The sequence below is a fragment of the Mustela putorius genome, unplaced genomic scaffold (assembly GCF_011764305.1).
Source record: "Mustela putorius furo isolate JIRA1106 unplaced genomic scaffold, ASM1176430v1.1 tig00000083_pilon_pilon_pilon, whole genome shotgun sequence".
Classification (NCBI taxonomy): Eukaryota; Metazoa; Chordata; class Mammalia; order Carnivora; family Mustelidae; genus Mustela; species Mustela putorius.
In genome coordinates this window covers 12,445,084-12,461,155 of record NW_025421273.1, presented here as the reverse complement: position 1 = coordinate 12,461,155, position 16,072 = coordinate 12,445,084, and the positions used below count along the sequence as shown (strand labels likewise).

Genomic DNA, 16,072 nt, shown 5'->3' with positions numbered 1-16,072 from the left:
GCAGGAGATTAACCCTCACTCCCACATGCAGTGTGTCACCCCGTGCTGCAAAAGCCAGCACTTCTACCAATGACCGCTGGACCTTGTGCCTGGGGAAGCCAGATAGAGGCCTGGCCTATGCACCATGCAAGGCTTTGGCCACCCGGGAAAGGCACCTAAGTGGTGAGCTCCTGCTCTCCCTGCTAGGAGCCCCCCCTAGCCCAGGGCCAGCTCACACACCTCTGTTATTCCGATTTCTGTGCAAAGCAATGAGCAGACTCACCAAGGGGGGCACGCGTGTGTAGCTGTTGACGAGGGGTAAGCGAGCCAGGCTGATGATGATGTTCCTGAGCACTGATGTGAGAAACGCAGGGGTGTTGCTGTTCCTTTTGTGCCCCAAGGCTAACACCGATGACAAAGACTCCACCATCTCTGCCACCATTGCACAGGCTGCGGTGATGTACGCCGGGTCTGAAAACAAACACCGGGGTTCCAAGGCCTGTTTTGTTGAGACACACAGCGAAGCTGCCACCTCTGCTCCTGCTCTTCCCACCCCTGCCAAGGCAAAGGCCCAGGCCTACAGCCAGCCGCTCAGCCTCAGCCGCAGAGCCCCCTAGACTCCCAGGCGGTACCAAGGTCCTGCAAGTTTCATCTCCATCCAGTATACCGAAACTGGCCATCCTCTCCGTGCTGGCCAGAACTGCGGTCTTGATCCCATCTCCCACACCCCACCCCAGCCCCTGCCCGCCCTGCACTGTGTGGCAGCACCTACTGGCCAACACCCAGGAGCCATCGTGCTCCGGCCTTCCCCAGTTCTCCTGGGACCCTGCGCTGCTCTCTCTGCCAGTGTGCAGAAAACTCCATTGTCCATCTCTGGCTCCATGTTTCCTGAGATCAGGGGCTCTCCCAGATTGCTGGTGGGATTTTGACAGGGTGCCAAGTCTCCCCTAGAAGTCGTAAGGCAGAACACTGAGGAACAGCCCACAGCCTTAGACAAGAGCCAGAGCATGTCAAGGGAAGGGACCGCTTTGCAGTCACGCTGAGTCTGACACAAGTATGAGCCAGAACATTACTGGCTGAGTTGACAAAACGTTCGGGGTTGTGCACGAGTATAACCCACAGTTCAGGAGATTCGACAGGATAAGCAACATCGTCATATGGAGAGGAGGCTCTCAATGGGCTTATGGAGTCAAGTCCCAACGAAGCTGCCTTCGATAATACTTTTTTTAAGTAAACTCTGTGCCTGGGGCTCAAGCTTCTGATAACAAGATCGAGAGTCGCATGCTCCACTGACTGAGCCAGCCAGGTGCCCCAATGGTCACTCTGTAAGAGCTATCATCCTGTCCAAGTGATAAAAAGAGCAAGTTCCCTCCTAGGGACGGTCTTCACTGGGCCCGGTGAATACTCAGGGTCGGCATGAACTAGACACACTCCTGTCTGGGGGCCTGTCTGCTCCGACTCGACCCCTTGAAATGCCTGAACTCTTTTCAGAGGAATGGAAATTCACATTATGACTAAAATTAGTCTGCTGAGCGTAACAAGATTGGCACATGTTCTCAGGGCTCTTAGGTATGTGATCCTCACACTAACCCAGGGTCAGTGCCATCTGTATCTGTACAGCAGAAGCACCAGATAATAACTTGCCAAGGCCATTCAGCTAGAACGTGGCCCAGCAGGGAGGTGAGTGTCCGCACAGCCCTCCTGTCTCAACAAGAAGTTATGAAATCACAGACTGGGGGCTGGCGGAACCAGAGAGCTTCAAGGAAAACACCTGCAGAGGAACTTGGCTGGGTCATGAAACACACTGCTCCTGGACAGTGATTTGATCACAGAACCCTCAGCAGGCGACCAGAAGAAAAATCACCATGCTGACCACGAATGACAGGAAGACGTTGTCCACGCCCAGCTGGCACATGTGCCGGCGAAAGGACAAAGCATGTATGTACTTGTTCTGAAAAAAGGCACGTTTCCTAAGCCACCAGAGCATGGCGAAGACTCCAGGATTCCAAGGAAGAGTGTTCCATAAAAGAGGCAGCCAAGAACTGCCAAGGGCATGTGCTTCTCGTCTTTGGATCCGCCGCAGGCTGGCACTCCAGCCACACCCCCGGTGAAGATGCCGGGAGGCCCCCAGGAACAAGCAGTCACTTGGCCAAGAGCTCTCTTCCCGCCCTGCCTTGCCACACTGCCAGTGAAAGACCTGAATCAGGAGAGAACATGCACAGCCATGGCACACATCTAAGACTGGAAGCCCCGAGGAGCTGGAAGGGGTTAAAGTGGGTGGGATGTGGATGTTTATTCTGCAGGAAGAGCAGTAACTTTCATTTAAAAATCCACCAAAACAGAGGCTGAAATAGGCATCGGGTTACCTAACATTTGTGTGGGCAGGTCCACGAACCTCAAGTCCCTTAGTATTTTCATGCACTCATTCATTACTCTACAAATGTTCATTGGCAAGCACTTAGGACAGTGAGCACACAGGGCAGGAATGCAGCCTGTGGCTCCCCCCACCCCACCCCGAGCTCAGGGAACCGAGTCTGGGGGCGAGGCCTAGAGCCCAAGGGTGGAAGAACAGCTGTGACCAGGGGGTGGGGAGCACACGCAAGGTGACGTACTCAAATTGCCCTCAACTCTGGAGATAAGCAACAAAACGTAGCTAAATTAAGTAAGCTTTTAAGTGTCCACACTGACCCTTTAAAAAGTCTCTTTTATGAATAAATTTCAAGCCCTCATAAAAGCCAGGTAAGAAAGAATGGGTCTTGGGGCACGTGGGTGGCTCAGTCAATTACGCATCTGCCTTCAGTTCAGGTCATGATCTCAGGGTCCTGGGATCCAAGCCTGCATCAGGCTCCCTGCTCAGAGGGGAGTCTGCTTCTCCCTAGTCCACTCTTCTTGCCCCTGCCTGTTGTGCTCTCTCCCTCGCTCTCTCACAAATAAATAAATAAAATCTTTAAAAAAGGGGAGGGGAGAAAGGAAGGATGGATGGATGGAATGAATCTTGAGACTTACTTTGTGTGTCTGAATCTATTTCGTTCTCTCTGGAAGCCTTCGGGATGTTCATCCTTCTCTCTGGACTAAGAAGCTGGTCCCCAGGCTGTACCACAACTAAAAATCACAACAGAACACACAATTTCCAAACACTTTTACTCTTCCTTATTATTCAAATTTTCACATTCATGCAAAGATTTCAAGATGACAGACTAAGTCAAATGAGGTGTAGATTTCCTATAGTCAGTTTTAGGTAGTAGGAGACATGGGCATCAGTGTCTGGACTAGTCTGAAAGGCACAGGACTTGACTTCTACACTGAGATTTCCACGGCTCTCCACTGCCTGCTGCTTGTCACCTCCTGCCCTGGAGGTCTTTATCAGACAGCTTGTGACTCATTACTGCTAAAAGCATCACTGCGATCCCCAAGAAGTCTGGCTTTGAAAAATTACTCCCTAGATCTTCGTTTTCAAGCTGACTACAAATGCACAGATGAAAACAATTTAAACAATGAAACTTCAAAACACCCTCTAACATGTAAACTATAATGTCCAATTTTTGGGAAATTCTGGTTAATGACCCTTGTTAAGGACACTGTCCCTTGAAAAGAATAAGTCATTTTATTTTATAATATATTACTATTACAATGCATTATAGGAACAAGCATTTTGACTATAACAGAAAACAATCTTCCTAATGTAATCTTATTAAATCTTATGGTCATGTGGGACTAAAAGCATGAAACAGTCAAGTAGGACCAGGGATCAAAGGGACATAAAATTAGGAGTATTTTTTATGAAAGCTGGAACTCCAAAATCTAAGCAAAATGACTACAAAAGCAAATTTAAATCCAATTCCAGCGCAGAATCCAAGCCCCTGGAGATGTACACAAGGCCCATGTTTTATCCACCAAGTCACCTCTGGTTCCTGGTTCGGCCCCTGGTAAACAGGTGACATGAAATAAAGGCATGTGCTCCAATCTGCAAAGCTGAGTGCTGGTGCCAGTAACAGAGGAGAAAAACATGCTATGGCCATAGACTCACCGGCTTCCAGAACGAAACGGACACAGTGAATGAGAGAGCAGGCATGGGTCACCATCTCCGGGGAGGAGAGTGTGCTCCAGAGGCTGGGGAGCTGCAGGGCCAGGCAGCAGCAGTCCAGGCCCGCCTGAAGGTCCAGACTCAGCGGGATCTGCTCATGGATCAGATGCCACGCCAGGGCCTAAAGGGGAGGTTGGCGTTACCAAAGGCTCAGGCCCATTTCCTTCCTGTCTTCAGGCTGTCGGGGAAGCAAACCACCCCCAGCTCTCCGGGAACTGGCCCAAACAGGCTTGGGTTCAAATGCCCACCAAATAACCCACCAAACCTAAGCCCTGCTTTCCTCGTCTGTGAAATGGGACAACAGAGCCCATCTCGCCCCGCACACGGAAGGCATGGACTGCTGCTGGCAGTGACCATGCTGTACCAGAACTGTCCGCTTGCCGGCTGGCCTGAGCACCGCACCAAAACCTCCAGGACTAGTGTCAGCGGCCATCTGTCTTGGCCCCGGTCCAGACCAGGGCCCGTTGGTTGTGCACCCTCCTCACACCTACCTCTCTGCCTGCTGGGAAGTGACGGGTGGAGCTGAGGCTGAGTCAGCCATGTCCATTTCAGGCTGACTAACAGCTCAGGCCCTCTGGCTGCAAGGATGCAGGCTAGACTGTTGCCACAAGTTGTATGGAAAGGTGATGCACCCACAGTATGTACACATTTGGGGGGTGATCATAAGTGCTAACACAGAGTGCTTAATTTCCCATGCCTGAAACATCCAGGTTTTTACTCTATTTAAAACATAATAATTTTCCCAGACTAATTTCTTTAATTATCTAAAATCAGGATCCAAACTACATTCGCAGTGTTTCCTTTTCCTTAGAGAAAACATATTTAATGGATGTCTATCCAGAAATCGAAGGCATCTTAGAATCAAGGAACGAGAACCACACACAAGCACAGGACTCTGCCCACTGTTTGGGAGACCCTGGAAGGTTTCTGCTCACCTCTCCAGTCCTCCTTGCTTTTCCCCACCAGACCCTCCTCTAAGACCTGTGCCCTCGCCCAGACACGCCTCGGGGAGAAGGCATAGGTAGAAGCCCAGGTCCCAGGCCAGCTGGAAAGTAGGCACAGGAAGTGCTGTGTGGCCAACATCACAAGGCACCTGTGAGGAGCCCCACAGCCAGAGGGGTGAATGGGCTCAGGAAAGTAGGGAATGGATGCAGTGCTTGACCCTTCGCAGTTATCCCCCCAGTGAGGAGAGAAGGTGCCCAACTGCACAGCTCCAGGGTTTCCTACTTCTCCAGTGACAGTGTCTTGGCACAGAAGCACAGACTTACCTCGAGGGTCATGACCACAAACTTCACAGTGTCCCTCTCCTTCTCAGGGGGGAGGTGCAAATGGCTGGGCAGTTTGGGGAACACCAGCAGGTACTGGGCCAGGGCCCGGGCCAGAGTGGTCAAGGACCGATATAACATGGCATCCCCTGAAACACAAGACTGCGGGTGAACACAATTCCAGCAGGAGCTCATGACCCGGAAAAGGCAGTCAGTCCATTCTCAGAGAATCTACGAGATTGTGCATGTGACTCGGGACACCCTGTCCTCTGAGGCCTATGCTAGTGTTCCTCCAGGGGGAGGCAGAGGAACGGCAAAGGGGCAAACACACCAAAAGACAACTGGACCAAGGGTCCCTAGCCCTGTCTCTTGGTCATCTCTGCATATGCTTTCAGTTTATCAACAGCATTTATTGTACCTTTACTCAGTGCAAAGTACAATACTGTTCTAGGGCATTTTTTTAAAAATAAAAGAAGTTTTAATTTTAACTACCAAATAGATCATTCAACTTGTTCCAGTAGGCAGTGGCCTCCACAGGCAGGAATGGCTGGAAGACATGATGGGCAACAGGAAGCTGCTGAACCAGGCTGGTCACACGGTCCAGAGTTGCTAGGCGAGCTGCTTCAAAAAGGGGGCTCCTCTGGCCCCCAGAGACTTCGCGCATGCCCAGGCCCAGGCATGGGGCCAGCAGGCTTAAGTTGAATTCCTGAATTAGGATGTTAAAAGTTCAACAATTACACACTTTCAACCAGGCAAGAAAAACACAACAGAAGAAAGGATAATGCAAACATTTCGGAGAAAGCACAGACAAGTAAACCATAGCAATGTATTTTGAAGAATATTCTACTTCCCAGAATAAATACCATATGCTCTGCGAAGCATATTTCTGGTCTCTTTGGGGTACTTTGGTATTAAAGAAAGATTTTAAATTTTTCTATGCCTTCAGATTTGTTTGAAATAAGAAACTGAACATATGTGATTTATAAGTGATGAAAATACAAAATGAAGCTGACATACCACCCAAGAAATCCAGTGAAACACCAAACACTCCCCGAGTTTGAGAAAGATAAGTTATGTCTAAAGGCAGCCAAAATAAACCAAAATGGCCACAACAGTTGGTGAGAAGCAGCATTTCTATGACAGTGGATCCAGTTGTACTGGGTTTTGCCAACTTTTAAAAATTGATTTTTGGGGCCAATTTTCACGTAGAATATTCATCTCATTTTAGGTAACATTCAGAAAAGCCTATGTCATCATCAGTAACCAAAACTGAACCTTTCTGCTACAGCCAGAACTTTTAAGCTATTAAAAAGTCCAATTACTGAATTTGAGAAATTCAGTAACTGGATCGTTAAGCAAATTTATCATTCAGCAAATCAGCTTTCACTGAATGGAGCTTAAATTGATTTTAGCAAGCTGAGTTTGAGCCAATGCAGTTTTTTCAACACAGCTACTGCTGTCAAAGTGATGAAAAATCAGTACTTGGGAACATACGGCTGTGTGCCTCTGCCCCAAGTCCCTTCACCCATAACCGGTCCCTCCTTTGCTGCCCGCCCCCCAGGGCCCTGCTGTGCCCCATTCCCACATGGCCCATTAAGGCTGCACTAAACACCTGAGGGTTTAGCCAGCTGCTCATCCTTGGAGGTCTGGGACAAAAGCTGCCAAGGCTGCAGCTGGTTGCAACTGGGGTCTCCAGTCCCCACAGGACCTGTCCAGGAGCTAAGGGCAGGGACACAAGGCTCTGCAAGGCCTCCCAGCCTGCATTCCTGCATAACATCAAGGGTGGGGACGGAGACCTCATGATCTGTAGGGTGTAAGCCTAACTACACATCGTGAATGGTTATATACACCATAGGTAAAAGGGAGTGGGCCTCACTGGATGATGTAGGGGTACAGGGACCTCACCACATAAAACAGTGGGAGGGGTCTTACTAAAATCAACTTCCAGAACACCACTAGGATAAGTTAAAATCATCTAGCATGACACCATTTTCATACCTGTCCTCATGATGATGAGGACATACGATGAGAACAGACTGCAACCTAAGAGAACCTCTTTTCTTCAAATGCATGGGAAGCTGAATTAGACACAATTTACCTCCTTTTGGACTCTAATGCAGCTGAAATAACGTCCTGTCCCACCTGGATTAGACTTACCCTGCATCCTGTCCCATCTAGACTGGAGTCTCCCAGGCTCCAGCCTGTATCAGTCTCTGCCATTGAGGCAGAAAAGTGAGTGGCCCATGTCCTAAGCTAGTCACATGAGGATAAAACAAATCAGGCACCCTGCCAGCACCCCGCTGTTCTCCACCGTACCGAGTTCATCATGAATGTGCTCATGTCACTGGGAGGAAGCCGATTCACCAGTTCTGCCCCTTCCAGCAGTGCAGAATCTGACCTAGTCCAGCACTGGGATTTGACTAGACGCAGGTACCAGTCCTGGGAAGAAAAAGGTGGATAACCCAATGAAATTTGGCGTGGCTTTTAAGGGGCTTCAACTCTACTATGTGTGCTGTTTCTTTACCCACTGCCCCTCACATCCTGTGGACCAGTGGCCTCCTGGGGACTAAGAATGTGGCTTCTGTGAAATTGGATTCCAGCTGGATTCTAGGTGGCGATGCAGCCACTCACCAAACCACCAGCCTTTTCCATAGGAATCACTACAAAGGCTGTATCTTGGGACTTGCTGTTCCCACCTGGACAGCCTCTGCTTCTCCCCTCCCCTGGTGAACACCCACCTATCCTCCTAACTCAGTTCAAGTACTAGGGCAGCAGGCCCTCCACTCTGTGCCCTCGTCCTCTGTCCACCCTTTGCCTCCCAACGTCTTCTACTGGGGTGTTTGCAATGCTCCTCTCTTCCCAAGGACAGTGCAGCATTCACCCTAGCACTGCCGTTCTGTGCCTAGACTATGGATTTTCAAACTCCAAGCTCAGGTCTACACTGACCTCCCCCAGAAAGCAGGGTACCAACAATCAGCCAAGGCCCCAAACGGTCCCCAGCTCTGAGATGTGAGTAGCAAGGGTCGTGACCACGTACCAGGGTCCTTGGGAAGGCACAGTCACCACACAGGAGGTCAGTAGGTTTAAGGAGAGGCAGACAGGCGCAGACAAGCCAAGTGGGTGAGCACAACCCTATGCAGGCTACAGCCACTGCTTTCCTGACTCTCCCATCTCCCTGATGCCAAGATGCCAAGCCAGCATTTTCTTTTTCACCCCACAGTTTTGTTCATGCCTAGGCTGGGCCTCAGGAATACTGTCAGTGATGGGACCCTCTCCACTGCTGGCAAGGAATGGCAGGCTGGGAGCCCCCAGGGACCACACCAGGTGCCAGAATGTCCTGCTGCCTGAGCTGCCCCACTACATGCTCCAGATTTGCCAAAGATGTAGAAGACGCACAGGAATGGCTGGTGTGCAGAGTGGGCCCCTCATGCCACATGCACACGGGCTGGACACGTACTTTGTCTGGAACCATGGTCTCCAGTGCCAGGGGCCCATCCCCGTCCAGCGGATGGGACGTGACTGGAGGAGAAGGGCCGCGTGAGCCAGGTGCGGTGGCGAGACGAAGCCTGTCCAGCAGGGAGTAGAGCCTCTGGTGTCTGGAATCCGATCACACGTGGGGTTAGAGCACAGTCTCCCAGGTTATGAAGTGACAGTGGCTTCTTAAAGCGAGATGCAACATGTTTGACACTTTCTCTTCAGAGCATCTCAACAACACTTAGACACGGCATGATGCAAATTCAGACTCTAGATTATTTTTAATAACCACAGTACATGCCCCACAAATGTTCTGCAGACATTTCATTTAGACTCAGACGCTGTAGCAGGCAATACATGGTTTAACAGCTAATAAAAGCATTCTTTACAAATGCAAAAGAGATAATCTATTCTAAGATCCAAGCAAACAAAATCTCCCATTGATTCTCCCGACGTAATACAATGTATACCAATCTGTGTTCACTTCATAGAGGAAGCACCACATCTGGCAAAAGATATTTATAATCTTCTTCATCTGTGCAGAATACTAAGTCTGGAGTCAAAAAATAAGAGTCCGAACTTCTACCATCTGCTATGAGAGCAACAACCTCATGATGCAAATCACAACACGACTGGGCCCAGCAGACTGGAAAATCACGAAAACCGTGTGCTGCTGAGCAGGCTGGATGCCTTCCCAAACAAGGACGCTGGCAACGAGCTACTGTGTGGCAATTCTGCTCTGTTCTTGCTCCTCTGCGTGCACTCCTGCGAGTGCACACACACCTTCCCCCATGTGGAGGGGAAAAAGGTGAAATTCAAAGGTAAAATGTATTTTATTTACTTGTATAAACAGATAATAGATGTCACGATCTCTGATAAAGGCTTCTAAAAGACTAGGCAGCGGAATTAAGTGACAAACATTAGAATGAGATCACATTTTAACGAGACGCAGAGGTCATTTTTGCATGCCAGGAGCTAGGTAACATCTTTCAGACTCGCCCGCTCTCACGTGGCAGCTAGGTACGTGCACTGGCTTGGCTACGATCAAACCGGTCACTCTCATTCTCCTGTATCACAGGTGTTAGACACGGGCAACCTGGACACGCACAGGCCTCAGCCAGCCAACAGAGTGCAGGCATGTCCCTGTCACCACAGGTGACAGGTGGTGCTGCCCGTTCAGCTCCCTTTACATAAAGTGAGGGCCCATTTTGTTGAATTTAGGAAGGTTTTCTATTAGGGCCTTTCTGCAGCGAACTGGTCTAGAAAGCACATCGGTCTCCCACCCAGAGTTCATTCCCTTACAAATCTAAGTGTTTCTATGGAGAAGAAAGGGACGCCTGAAGGGAGCATTACCTCTGCGCCAGCCCGCTGCTCTGAAGGTACTCCTGGATCCTGCTCAGCTCCTCTGCGGGCAGCTGAGCCGCACTGCTCTGAAGGAGACAGCAACACATCAGCCAAGTGTGTGCCATGGAAGGAGTCATAATAACCCCGCTCTACTTCAGAGGTAAAGACCACAGTGTACAGTTTGTTGTAGCAGAGGCACACAGGCAGAAAGTACGAGAAGTGCTCCTGTCAGGCACACAAGAAATGACTGACTCGTGCACCTCATACATGCTTCTCCCAGGGGTGTGTGAAGAACATGTCTAGGGAGGAGAAAACCAGGCAAGGGCTCTGCCAGCCCTGCAAAGTTCTCAGTAAAAATCAGCGTCAGTGTTTTTCTGGTACCTGTAAATTTGCAGCCAGAAGCATTTCCACCCGGCGACAAGCCAGCGTGTCAACCATGCGAGCCAGCACACGGAATGGAGTGCACAACAGCTTGTCCACGTACAACGTCAGCACAGCACCTGACTGGCTGAGGTGGATCCCTTCCAAGCACTGAAGTGTCTTCTTCAGGGTGGTCGGCTGGTGGGGGGCACAGGAAAGCAGAGAGAGCACATGATGGGCCAACAGGAGTCAGCAGTTTAAAAATTCCAATAGTACATTTCTATGGTGGGGAAAAAGCCCCTGACTGGCTCTGCCAGTATGAGGGAGACTTACGGTGGAAAGATTTTCACAGCGGGACTGAATTGCTTGGATGAAGAGGCCACTGGCAGCAGAGTTGCGGTGAACAGCACTAATGAAATCCTGCACGGGAGGCTCGTGGGACAGACTGATGAGGTCCTGGATATGATTCACGATGAGCCACGTTAGGTGCTCTGAATCGTGTAGGTTCTGACACTGCAGAGAAGGAATGAAAAGACTTGTTCTCAAGTAGATAAGGACAGAACAGATGTGGATGCCCCAGAAAAGGCCAGAAGAGGTGGGAATGGGAAAACAAATTCCAAAGTATAATCCTCACTGAAGCTATCTAGTGTCTGACCACCCATGATCATCAGGGTCAGAACTGACCTCACAGCCTCTGGCACCTTCTACCCTCCACTGGGGCTGAAGCGGTTGGTGGTCGGACCCCACCCGCCATGGGCACCTGCTAAGGACCGGCAACCCCACGGCAGTGGGGCCCTGCCCCTGGGTCACGACCCGCGCCGTGATGTGAGAACAGGTGACACAGCCTGGTCTGTCCAGGCTCTGTTGGTCTGGCCAACAAAGAGTGCTCCCCAGTTCTCCTTCTCTGGCTCTGTGACAGGCCAGTGGGGAAAATGGGTTCCCTGTACCTGCCACAGTTTTGATAGAATTCCTGAATCCAAAATATGAATAGATTCCATGAATCAAATGGACATTAAGGGGAGAAATTTAAGATTTATAAGGAAATAAATATCCATCTTTGAGTATATATGTTGCCTTTTCACCTTAATTCATAATCCTCCTAGGCAGAAATTATAAAATGAGACCAATTCTTTGACATCTGGTTAATGATTAATATTTTCCATGTGGTATAATTTGATAGTATTAGTTTATAAAACTAGTATTTTCCTTACATTTCTGTGAAAGACATTATACAATTATACTAAATTATTTCTCAGAAGTAAAACAAGATAGAAAAACTAATTCAACATAAAGAATATTAATCAAAAAATGAGTAACAATTAAAAAAAAACTCTGTATGACAACCACCACTTGCTAAGAGTGCCCTTCTTTTCCAGTTGAAAACGTCACACGCTTTGCTGTGTGAAAACAGTATGAACATGGCGCTGTGTTTGTGCCAAAGAAACACACATGCTGTAACTAGTGGAGAAAAAGCACCAAATCCCAGCCAAAATGCCACAACAGGTTTTTTGAGTAGTGCAGTTATAAAGAGGCTGTATTTTCTTGTTTATTGGTTTTTATCAATTTTCCATGTTAAAATGTGTTGCTAGTTTTATGGTCAAAAGCTCTACAAAAGTTATTTTAAAAAAATGGATGATTCCAACAAGAATTCATTTTAAAATGCAACAATGGGCACCAACCTCCTCTGCACAGATGGGATGTTTAAAGCAGAACCCCACTCCAAGTCACCCTCGCTGAGGCGGTGACAGCGGAGTGAAACCTTCCACAGACAAACCTCCACATCCGTGACCAGCCGGAGAAGGATGGGACACCTGCTGTGGCCCCGAGGCAACGGCGGGAGGTCGGTCTGCAGGAGCGTCCCCCGCACTGGGGCTCTCTGGCCCCCTGCCCGCCGGGACCCGTGTCCTGACTTACGACATAATCGCAGAAGAGAATGAGAGCTCCCCTTCGCACTATCTCTCTATTGCACATCCCAAGCTTGCAGGCCGCACCGGGGTCCTCCTCCTCTCCAGGCATCTGGGGGCTGAGTGACTTCGTACTGGACAGACTGCGTCTCCTGTAAGGAGCAACAGATGCACTGACCATGTTTCCGGGATGAAAACAAGCTTCTCTTCAAAGCAGAAGATGACCAGAAGCTCAGTTCCTGTGCTGAAGCAGACAGGGTTACAGTCCTGCCGCACACTCTTAGTGACCGACTTCTGAACCGTGGCAAAGCACGTGTGGGTGTCCCAAGAACATGGAGATCTCACGGGTGAACAGTCCAATGCTCGACTTAAGGCAGAATCTGCCATGAAGCTGCACTTTCCACCGGTGCTCAGGCACTGGGCTCCCCCTGACCGTCCACGATTCCCAGCGCAGATCTGTGTGATAGCCGCGCCCATCTCCCAGGACAGAGCCCTCATGCGGCTGGACTTGACCACAGGACGAATGGCGAGATGCTGCCACCCTCACCGGCCCACAGGGGATGTGCCACCACGCCACTGTCGGAGAGCACTTCTGCAAAACTCGCTCACCACTTGCGAAGGTTACTTCACTTCTCAGTTGATGGGATTACACCCTTGGGATTCCCCAATGCTGCCACAAGCCCTCAGACGCACATGTCGCCACACCTGTGAACAGCCCCTGACTGCAGAGCCTAACCAGGGATGATACCCCTCCCTTAGCAACAAAGAGCCTAGGCATCTCTGCTGAGGCTTAGCAGGGACAGAGGTCACGTGAGGACAAGAATATTCTGAAATTTCTCAACTTTTCCTACAACACCTCAAAATTTACAAGAGAACTGGTATAAAATATTCTGCAAGTTAAAAAAAAATGTCCCAACTGCAATTTCCCTGTCCTCAGCTGGTGAGGGGATGTGCCACGACTATTATCTGTACAACGGAATACTATTCACTGTTCCGAGTGAATACTATTCACTCATCCAAAGAACGCACCACTGAGCCATGCAAGGCCATAAATGAGCTTTATATCTCCTGCACTAAGTGACAAAGCCAGACTCAAAAAGCTATAGACTACAGAACTCTATCCATACGGCATTCTGCAACAGGCTGAACACAGGGATGGAGCACGGACCAGTAACTGGGGGGCAGGGGGCTGAGGGTGACCACAGAGGACAAATAGGACATTCTGAAGTTACAGAAAGATCCTATATTGTGACTATGGCGGTATTCACCTGACAATATTTGGTACAAAAGAGTGTGTTTCTGTGTAGCGTTTAAGTCATAGGTCAATGAAAAACCCACCAACAGAAACACCTCCTCTTCTCAGCCTTCCAGCCAGCCCCCATTTCATGATGGTACGGCTACAGGGGAGCCTCTGTGGGGAAGAGGGCAGAGCCTGCAATTCAATTTGAATGTCAACCCATGTTAATCCAAACTGAGTCCCAGCTTGTAGTGGGCAGCCCTGGAGACCTCAGGACAGATGCAGCCAGACATTGACGGGGAATGAACGCCCCAAATCCAGGAGGCCACGCCACACCCCCAGTGCCATGGCACATGCAAGACCATAACAGGCCACCAGAAGGCCAGGCAGACTGGAAACAAATCAGTGAAGACAGAGCCCCCCAAACAAGAAGTGGCCAGAGCATGGCCTCTCCACTCGCCTAAGAGCCTGCCTCCAAGCTGGGGAGGTCACTGTCGTGTGGGACCACATCTATCTACTGAGTCTCCAGATATAGAAAAACGGAGGCCAGCCCTGTAGGGAGGGCCTGGTCAGTGTCCTGAGACAGAAAAGACAAAAAAGAGGAACACGGGTGGGAAAGGAAGAAGAGGAGTCTGACCTGGGGATGATACTCCTGTGGTCACAGAGCACCATCCAAAGCCCACGGAAAGCATCCTGGGGCCGATGTGTGAGCCAGGCCAGCTCTCAGGATGGGAGGTCAGGACAATACCAGCCGCACTTCTACAAGCCAGCAGCACACCACGGCACCATTTAAACAGCATTCAAAAATATGAAGTGCATTAAATACGAGAAATGCTTGTACATGACACACTACGAGATGCTGTTGTGGCAAATTTGAGAGTGAAATACCCAAAGAGAGACCATGCTGGAAGACTGAGCGTCTGGATGCTGGACGCCAGTGCTCCCGCCATCCCACACCAGCCACGAGCTCCGGCGAGAGGCCAACGGGCTCTTGTGGACACTGCCAAGCCTACTCTAAAACGTGTCATGGAAACGCAAAGAACCTACAGGAGCCAAAACTGTTTTGGAAGTCAAGAGAGCGGGGGGACCTGGCAGGGTAGCCAAGGTGACAACACTGTGTCGGCAGGGGAGGCGCCAGTTGAGGGGTGTGAGTGGAGCCCACAGGCAGGTCCGTGCATCTAAACTGCACTGCGCACTGAGAAAGTGCCCAGAGAACTCACGAGAGAAAGTGCGGTCTTTTCGCAAAAAAACAGTGAAAGAACCACCCTTTGGGGAGTGGGGTGGGGAGAGGACTCTTTACCCTCATGCTTTGTCACCCACAAAAATTAATTCAGAATGATAAAAGGCAAAGCTACACAATTTCCGGAAGAAATCATGGAGGAAAATCGTGACCCTGGGGTAGGTAAACATTTCTTGGATTGAACAGAAAAAGAAAAACTGATGCACTTGTTTCAATAAAAACTTAAAAATTCTGCTCTTGAAAAGAAACCATTAAAAAAATAAAATGGCAAACCACAAATTGAGAGAAAACATTTACTTAGATCCAGAATATATAAAGAACGTACAACTCAACAACAAGGTAGCAAACAGTCTAATTTCAAACAACTGGCGAATATCTGAATACATGCTTTACGACAAGATCCACAGATGGTCAATAAGCACACGAAAACGTGACCACCTTTACTCGCAAGCAGTGAAATGCAAAGAGGGACCCCGAGAAGCCTCCGCAGCCGCTCCGAGGGCACACAGGAAAAGCTCCCAGGCACCACGTTTCGTTGAGGGCCTCACGCCCCATCTCCCACGTGTCCTCCCCTCCAGAGCAAACCTCCTCCTGGGGACTATCCAGAGCTGAGTGCTCCAAAATGTGCCCACTTCTGTGATCCCTCTTCCTCAACTTTTACGTGGAAAACTTTGAAGCCAAGAGAAAAGCTGAAAGATGAATTCGATGATGTCACACCCTCTCCACCTAGATTCAACCACTATGTTGCCACCTTCACACACACATGCACACCCCACACATGTGCATTCACACATACGATTCCACACGCATGCTCCACATACACATACACACATGCTCCACACACACCCACACTCTAAACATATGTGCACACCTCACACATACGCACTCACACATACGCACTCTACACACACGCATGCACTCTGCACATACACAAGCACATGCCACACGTGCTCTCACACATATGCACACTTTCTGGCCTGCACCACCTGAGAGTATTCACGTGGGTGAAGACACTTCACCCCAAAGTACTTCAGCAGGGGTCCCTGAGAACTCATCACCACAAAACAAAAGGTCTCCTAGAACTCACATTCAAATTCCCTCCATTATCCCAATAGTGTTCTTTCTGGATGTTTTACCCCCCAGATCTGTGGAAGGCCCTTCCTAATCAGACTGGGGTCTACCCTC

At 49.6% G+C, this 16,072-nt stretch overlaps 1 protein-coding gene across 4 annotated transcripts in view; it reads right to left on the bottom strand.

Annotated features, from left to right (window-relative positions):
* Positions 1-16,072, bottom strand: part of HTT (huntingtin) — a 136,323-nt gene that overhangs the window by 18,161 nt on the left and 102,090 nt on the right. For all 4 annotated transcript variants that reach the window (XR_006605262.1, XM_045075081.1, XM_045075083.1 and 1 more), the window contains 11 exons: positions 12,421-12,562; positions 10,840-11,019; positions 10,528-10,704; positions 10,156-10,232; positions 8,786-8,924; positions 7,645-7,767; positions 5,821-6,034; positions 5,332-5,477; positions 4,007-4,184; positions 2,986-3,081; positions 263-450 (listed from right to left, as the gene is read on the bottom strand). Coding sequence is in view for 3 of the 4 variants with exons in the window: in XM_045075081.1 (XP_044931016.1) it covers positions 263-450; positions 2,986-3,081; positions 4,007-4,184; positions 5,332-5,477; positions 5,821-6,034; positions 7,645-7,767; positions 8,786-8,924; positions 10,156-10,232; positions 10,528-10,704; positions 10,840-11,019; positions 12,421-12,562 (1,660 nt within the window). In the remaining variant the exon portion in view is untranslated. The remainder of the gene's footprint in view (positions 1-262; positions 451-2,985; positions 3,082-4,006; positions 4,185-5,331; positions 5,478-5,820; positions 6,035-7,644; positions 7,768-8,785; positions 8,925-10,155; positions 10,233-10,527; positions 10,705-10,839; positions 11,020-12,420; positions 12,563-16,072) is intronic.